Source organism: Daucus carota, chromosome 6 (genome assembly GCF_001625215.2).
Source record: "Daucus carota subsp. sativus chromosome 6, DH1 v3.0, whole genome shotgun sequence".
Lineage (NCBI taxonomy): Eukaryota > Viridiplantae > Streptophyta > Magnoliopsida > Apiales > Apiaceae > Daucus > Daucus carota.
In genome coordinates, this window is record NC_030386.2 from 23,599,180 (window position 1) to 23,607,809 (window position 8,630).

An 8,630-nucleotide genomic window follows, 5' to 3' on the forward strand; every position below is an offset into this window, starting at 1 on the left:
TCTTCAGGAATAAGAAAGTGTAGTTTAATTGAAATATAATAAAGTCTCGGTTAATAATTAAGGACGGAGGAGTGAAGTGATAATTTGGGAAGAAAAACAATCTCAGTCCTGAGATTGTACGAGGGACTGAGATTGTTTGAGGTAGAATCTTTATCACTTGGGTATTGTTCATGTGTAGTAAAGAAGCTCTCTGCATTTGATGTGATTCAGAGAAAGTCGATGTTATCATAATTAAGAATATCTCGAATCCTCAGCAACGTATCAGCATCAGACTCGTCAAGTATCAATTGACCAATCGATTAGAATTTATTAAAATTTACCAATTTCTTTTTTTAATAATTCAGAAATTTTTAATCAGGATCTTCACAATAGTGGATGTTACACATGAAATGAGTAAAACTAGTTGCCTATTTAAAAGAGAGGACTCAGAGGAGGCTACTAACCAGTCTACCTTTATTACAGACTAAACACTAAGCTGAGTAGTAGATACAATTGAGACGATGCTTAAACATGAAGTAAAGATAGGGACAGTTGATAAGAATCTCTTTCTCTTTTCTTTCTTTCTTTGATGGAGAGAAGTCGAAATAGATAATAAAGAAAGAGGGAAAAAGCATCAGTAGCCTAATGGGACTGGCTGGCTGTCAATACATCCAAACTTTACATCTCAAGATTAGTAGAATTTTGGTTTCTTTTTCTTTGATAAGTATGATTAACAAAAAGATTAAAGAAAGAAAAGACCCGCTTTACTATTTATAATTGACCTAAGAATAATTAGATACTCAACTATTTTTTGTTGGTTATCTAGTAAATCCATCTATGATGGTGGCCAAGTTATTCTCTCCTCCCTTCTCTCAGCAGTAATTTCTGAGAGAGAGGGAGAGAAAATGGAGGTCAAACGCTCAAGCCATCAACTCCACACTGCTTGTAGGTAAGAGCTTGCTTCCTTGGGCTGATCACTATTACGCAATCTACAGATACCTGCATAGGAAAAACGAAATTATATAGTGAGAAAAGAGTTTATGTACTAAAAGTATGATAATATGAATCTGATCTATGACTACGATCTAAGAATTGACACTTTAGAGTGACTTTACATTGTTTTCAAAACAAATGTTGACACTCTCAAGAGTCGAGAGCATGGAAAAAGAAACAAAGTCTTGTTGAAGATAAGAAGTCAAAGGTTCTAGTCTAAGTTGATGTATGGGTGATAACAGTATTATGCTTTGGTAAATTGTTCTATAGAATATATAAGTAATCATTATAATTTCTGGAGCAAGGAGCCGATTAAGATGTAGGAGAAATGCAACCTACTTTACAATAACTAAAGTAAGCTTTTAGTAACCGGTGGGCAGTTGTGAAAGGTCACTAAGTAACTAGGAGGAGTTAGCTATCGCAGCAGCATAAAATAATATAACTGTCCCTGTAATGAAAATGGACCCTTGAAACAATTTACAGCTCTTTATTTCTTTACAGTATTTTGTACTTTGGGTGCAAACTTGCCGAACAAGAACCCACCTCTTGTTTTTCACTTTTAATAATGATTAACTAATGTAGGTGATGATGTAACTGGACTTTTCAAATAAGCAATAGGACTTGATTTAAGCTAGATTAGTAGGTTGCTAAGATTCAGCACATTTTCATTGACAAACCACCATTGTTTAGGCTTTCACTGCTTGTTGATTATACTTCAGTCATCCTGTTTGTAAAGTAAGTAAATCTCAAAAGAATCTGCTTCCAGTACTTTACACCCAACAACAGGGGTTATCCGTGGCTCTAAGATAAATATGCTCAAGTTGAAATTACTGAATGTTTCACTAGTATGTTTCACTAGTATGAGCCAGAGGGAGTGTTAAATTTGGAATAAGATCGATTAAAGACCCCATCCTCATAACTTACGGTTTTAGGACAGTTGACATTGTCAAACTAACCACTTCTAACAAGATGAAAGAGACAAAGTGCAATTTATTTTATTTATTTTTACCGACACAATTTGTATTAACACAAAGTAAGTTGGAAACTGCAAATATCCCCTTCAGCATTGCAACACAACGAATGCAAGCCATGTGCTGGGTGCAGAATCCAAAGACAGGGTACAAAGATAATTAGTGTAGGGTTGGCAATAACCTTGTGGGTCCGTCTTGATTGGAACGTAAAGGCAAAGAAAACATTCCCATGAACTTAAGTATGGGTATACAACTACTGCACTTCCTCTAATTATGCTCTCATTGTTTATTACTCTGCTAAGTTTATATTCTCCCAAAAGTCTATATCTCTACAGTTTTGGCACTATAGCAGATATCTAATTTTCCTCAAAAGCAAAGATTAACATTGCAGAATGTCATATATAGTTTGTATGTATTTTACAAAGATATCAGACTTTACATATATGGTGTTTGTTTTGTTCATTTCCTCGGTTTAAGCCTTCAATAGTTCAATGCTTACATATCACTATATTCAGAAGGTTTATAACTTTGACAACCATACCGCAGGTAGAAGTTGTAATGGACTGATATTAGTTTATTATGTAATACACAAGTTTTCTTTATACATTTAACAAATTAGCCCTATAAAATTTACTTGCCTCGGAGTAAACAGGGGGCATAGGTTATTACAAGAGGGTCAATAGTTAGTTGACCCTACTACAGTGGTACACTTGTGTACATATTTATCATAGTATTAGCAATTTATTAAACTAAAGTTTTATTTTTTTTTTATCCCACAACGAGTTTTTCTATCTCTATCTACTCTCATCTGACTTGGTCCATGCACAATTAAAAGTTATACACAACAGTGAACCATATACAATTCGGTATATTTTACAGATATCAGAATTAATTTAAGCCTATCTAGATTACATTGCAAAAGAACTAAGCACATTAATAATCACTATATGTGTCTTATAAATGGACAACCAAATTTTCCAAAAAATGTATCTGCAACATTTCTCCCTTCTATTATGCATGTCTCTAAAATTGTGCCTATTTTCAGATACTCTAATAAACAAATTTGAATTTTTTAAACCCGACTAAGACTAGTTTCCGTCTCCGTCCTCAGATTTTACAAGCCAGCATGTATCACATGACCGGATCAGTAGCATACTGCACAAATTATTATGGCACCACACAAATTGACCATTTAAACACCCTACCATACCAACAAACGAAACAAGTGTGGAATGACTGAATTTACTGCAGCGCGCATTATCAGGCTTAGCATTCGCTTGCAGAATGCAAAGCACAGAGCTCACCGAGTACTGACTAGCACACACAATTTCACTACCTCCCAAAATTTAATCTCTCTGTGACCCAAACTAGCACACCATCAGAAGCAAACACAGAGAAAATAATCGAATTCATGCTAGGTCCCACTCACTTTGACATATATGCACACAGCCACACATACACACTTCCATTTATACTCATATTCCACGTCATAAGTACACTCACTTTAACGCTAACATGCACCACTAACTTACGCCGCATAACTTATTTACTGTCCTAACATAAACAGCAAAACAGCATCTGTACATGTAATGTAAGAAAGTAAAAGTAAAAAAAAACACAGGGGGAGAGGGTGATGCTAACCTGCACACCAGGAGAAGTAATACCAAGAATCCGGATCTTCGCACCCACATCACCGAAGATCCGAAACTCGACCCGATCATTCAAACTAGCATCTCTCAACAAATTAGCAGCATCAGCTTGCAGCAAATTAACTCGATCAACCCCGATATTCACGGCGACTTGTCGGACGCTATGAGCCGGCTGATAAAACGACGGCACATTCCCTCTCCCCAGCGGAATGCCCCGATACATAACACTAAATCTCGACTCTCCGTACTTGATGCCCACCTTGTTGTCGTTCTCCGCGGTGAATAAGAGGCGGATGTTGAGGGAGACGGAGGCGGTGGTGACGGCGGGGGTGGCGACGGGGGAGGGCGTGATTCCGACGTACTGGACGGTGACGGACTGAAGATCGAAGGAGGGCTTCTTCGGTTTGACGGCGAGGAGGATGATGAGGAGGAGGGCGATGATGAGGAGAGCTATGAAGGAGAAGAGGAGGAAGAGGCAGCAGCAGCAGCCTTTGAATGAGGCGGAGGAGGAGGAGTGGTTGGAAGGGTAGTAGTGGTGGTGGGCGGGGGGGTGTGGGGGACGGTGGGCCGTGGTGGCGGTGGTGGTGGGGGTGGTCATTTTGGGAGCCAGGGTGGTGGTGGTTTAGGGTGGTTTGGTGGTGGTGGTTCTGTCTTTAAAGTGGAAAAGTTGAAGTCCCCACCACCTCAGAGGAGTCTTCTTCTTCTGCCTTTGGGTATCTATTTTTTTTTCTTGCTTTTTAAGATGTGTGTATATATAGGTGTTTCTTGCTACAGTTTACAACTCAAGTTAACATGTCCGATAGCTTGTTAGATTTATATATGCAAAACTTGACAGATTTCTTTTTAGATTTAAGAGTTTATTTTTTATAAACTTCTTAGATATAAATGTTAAATAGGTGTTTTATATTTGTCATTTAATAAGAAATAAAGATTTCTTTCAAAAAAATATAATTACAGTATATTTTTCTCTCAAAACAAGTCTGTATTTCAATAATAAATTTTACCAAACAATCACATTAAATATTATTATTATCAAGTGTGTCGTTGGCTCCATACAAAAATAAATCGGGCTTAGCAGATCAATTCTGGGAACTGGATTAATAATATAATTAAGGAGTTTTCTCATAAATATTCAAGTTCAAAATTGTTTTTGCAAAAATATTACATCTTTTTTAGAAATTTTGCAAAAATACAAAAATTTTAAAATATTTGCAAAAATACTGTATGCAACCTGTTGCAACTACATGCAATCATACTTGCAACCAGATGCAACTCTGCGGGGTCAATTAACTGAAGTTGCATATGGTTGCATCAGACTGTATTTTTGGAAATATATTCTAAAAAATTAGTATTTTTGCAATTTTTGTCAAAAGATAGTAAAATCACAAAAAAAACTTAGAAAATGTGGCATTTTTGATATATTCTCTATAATTAACTGGATTTTATTAATAATAATATAACTAACTGGATTTACTTTATGTTTTTTATATGTAGCTGCCGTAAATATATTTTCGAAAAACAAATATGTAGACAATGAAGATGTTAAGAAATTGCGTTAAGAAAAGCCACAACATGTGATCTATTTACGACCGAGAAGAGATAGCGATGGAGCTGAGTCATTGTTAATTCATCAAAGGCAAAAAACAGAGTAAACACAATATTCCATATTTATCTTATACTTAGAGCATCTCCAACCATCCAAAGCTCTTGGCTAAAAGATGAGTTGGCATACTTAAAATAAAAAAATTTAGCCAACAGCACCAAAAACTCAACTCCAACCATGCTCAGCTGTTGTCTATAAATTTAGCCAACCCCCTATGAATGACTAAATTTGTCGAACCTCTACAGGTCTGTAAGAAAATCTGTAGGAAGATTGTACAACATTTATTACCATATTGAACTGATATATTCTATTTTAACAATTTAAAATATTAATAACATACTATTTTTAAATTATAGCCAACCAATATAATCAGTGCCATTGAAGCAAAATGTCTTACAGGTTCAGCAAATTTTACATAATGTCTTACAGGTCCAATTTAGCCAACGATTATAGCCAACACCGTTGGAGATGCTCTTATTAGTCACGATCTTCCTCTTTTACCACATATTATTAGAGCATCTCCGACTTTACAAAATTCTTAGGTAAAATATGAGTTGGCATACCATATATAAAAAATATAGCTAATCTGTTGAAAAAGCACACTCCAACCACATGAAACTGTTGTCTACAATTTTAGCCAACCTTCTATGGATGGCTATATTTGTCGAACCTCTACAGGTCTGTAAGAAATCTCCGGCTAAAGACGGAGAATTAAATCATCCTTCAGATGGGAAGGCCTGGAAAGATTTCAACTTGGCACATCCCGGGTTTGCAAAGGAGCCTAGAAATGTGAGACTTGGACTCTCCACTGATGGTTTCAACCCATTTGGCCACTCGTCTGTTCCATATTCATGTTGGCCTGTGATTGTTACTCCGTATAACTTGCCTCCTTGGATGTGTATGAAACAACCATATTTGTTTCTTTCACTTATGATTCCTGGTCCTAAGAGTCCCGGAAAGAACTTAGATGTTTACCTGAGACCTCTTATAGACGAGTTGAAGGTACTATGGAAAGATGGAGTACAGACTTGGGATGTTGCAACAAAAACAAATTTCAACCTTAGGGCAGCTCTTATGTGGACTATAAGCGACTTCCCAGCTTATGGTATGTTATGCGGATGGAGCACACATGGAAAGTTGGCTTGTCCATACTGCATGGAACGCACAAAGTCTTTCACTCTACCAAAAGGTCGAAAGCCTAGCTGGTTTGACTGTCATCGACGGTTCTTACCCGTAGATCACCCGTTTCGCAGAAATAAAGAAAATTTCAGGAAAGGAAAAATGGAGAATGATATGCCTGCACCACGACTGTCGGGGACAGATACCATATTGTACAACATTTATTACCATATTGAACTGATATATTCTATTTTAACAATTTAAAATATTAATAACATACTATTTTTAAATTATAGCCAACCAATATAATCAGTGCCATTGAAGCAAAATGTCTTACAGGTTCAGCAAATTTTACATAAAATCTTACAGGTCCAATTTAGCCAACGATTATAGCCAACACCGTTGGAGATGCTCTTATTAGTCACGATCTTCCTCTTTTACCACATATTATTAGAGCATCTCCGACTTTACAAAATTCTTAGGTAAAATATGAGTTGGCATACCATATATAAAAAATATAGCTAATCTGTTGAAAAAGCACACTCCAACCACATGAAACTGTTGTCTACAATTTTAGCCAACCTTCTATGGATGGCTATATTTGTCGAACCTCTACAGGTCTGTAAGAAATCTGTAGGAAGATTGCATATCATTTATTATCATATTGGACTGATATATTCTATTTTAACAAACTAAAATATTAATAACATACTATTTTAAAATTATAACCAACCAATATAGCTAATATCATTAAACAAAATGTCTTACAGGTTCAACAAATTATATATAATGTTTTACAGATCTAATTTAGCCAACGATTATAGTCAACGCCGTTGGAGATGCTCTTGACGATGGACTCGAGATATACCATCGACACTTTATTTTTTCCTTTTCAGGCATGCTTCGTTTTAAAAGTTTTGTACTTTTCACACCATTTCCAAGTCACTTCCGAGTTCCGACCATCCATTAAATCGGCTAGCCATAATTTGACAAATAAATATGATACACCTGGAATTTAATTTTATGGCATTTTTGCTCTCAAATTTTGTGATTTTTATATTATAAAATATCTTGACAGATATATAAATGATTTTATAATTGTAATTTATTTATATACAAAATGAAGTTTTGATTTGTTTTCTTCACCAGGTGAAGAAGGTTAACAGATAAAGCCGAGTGTACTTAGGATGTTGGCCCAAAAGGCTCCATTTTTCATTATGTTTGCTTGAATGCCTCAAGTAAGAAATACGGCCCAAAACACCCCACAAGAAGCCGCAACTTCACTCCACAAAGCTTCATTCAAAGAATTGGGCTAATGTACGTTTTGGTTTGTAGCCGAGTGATAGTCATTTAAATTTCTAATGGACTGGGAGTGCCATTTGAAACACTGTCGATGAATAGAGTGTGTTAAAATAAATGTTCGGTAATTTCTTTTTTGGATAATAGACGATGGTTTAATTCCGAAGTTAACTGTGCTTTCGTTACTTTTTGGGAGGCCTACGCTCCATAGAAACTGTCTACCTGAGACTGTTCCTTGGCCCGTAGGTCCTAACACAAGGTTAGAATTCTAACTCTTCCAGAGTGGTATCTCACTGATGGCTCGGACTCCCCGGGAAGGAGGCCTTCTTCGTCTTCCACCTAAGTTGCGCAGGAAAGATCCAAAGCCAATCCCAGGGAACAATGAAACTGCATAGGGTTTTTCTGTCCAGGTGCAGGTAGTCCACATCTTCACAAACATGTTTATTTCACTGAGCCTCTCTCCGAAACAGTGCTCAGATCGTTACGCCTTTCATGCGGGTCGGTACTTACCCGACAAGGAAATTCGCTACCTTAGGACCGTTAGATAGAGTGGGAATGCAGGTGGCTATATACAATATAGATCAACAAGTACTAGCGCGTTTCGGGCCTACGGATCCTCCAGGTCTTTGATCAGCTTAAAAGGCTCTTTCTCGTCAGAAGAGGGCACGATTGTTTTAGGATGAGCAAGTACCGCTGAAGGACCGACCTTCATTCACTAGATGTAAAGAACCCTTCCTAGCGGGGGGAACCCAGCCATATTATGAAAAGCTTGTGGTAAGAACGGATTTCGTTCTAGGGCTCAGAAATTTAGTTTTTGAAATGCTCCAAATTCTACTTGAGAGGATATCCCCCTTCAAAACCGGACGTGAAAGTTTCATTTCATCCGGCTCAAGTAGGTACATCAAAACAAAGTAGGGATTGTAATATAAAATTTTAATATTTTTAAATTCGATTGATAGTATATATTATGTGACAAAAAAAAACAGTCGTTCTCTAGAAATATGGGATGGCGCGCTT

The 8,630-nt window shown here is 36.7% G+C and overlaps 1 protein-coding gene across 1 annotated transcript; it reads right to left on the bottom strand.

Moving 5' to 3' along the window:
• Positions 1 to 598: 598 nt before the first annotated feature.
• On the bottom strand, positions 599 to 4,320 carry LOC108224953 (NDR1/HIN1-like protein 2). Its single transcript, XM_017399722.2, has 2 exons — positions 3,585 to 4,320; positions 599 to 978 (listed from the first exon to the last, which is right to left on the bottom strand). Exons 1-2 carry the CDS (start codon positions 4,188 to 4,190, stop codon positions 892 to 894), a joined length of 693 nt encoding a protein of 230 aa, XP_017255211.1. The 5' UTR covers positions 4,191 to 4,320; the 3' UTR covers positions 599 to 891.
• Between the last annotated feature and the right edge of the window lie 4,310 nt (positions 4,321 to 8,630).

Excerpts from the sequence above, each read along its gene's own strand:
- LOC108224953 (XM_017399722.2), bottom strand. The coding sequence starts at position 4,190 with ATGACCACCCCCACCACCACCGCCACCACGGCCCACCGTCCCCCACAC. Across the intron at positions 979-3,584 it reads TTACTTCTCCTGGTGTGCAG|GTATCTGTAGATTGCGTAAT; the intron begins GTTAGCATCACC and ends TTTCCTATGCAG.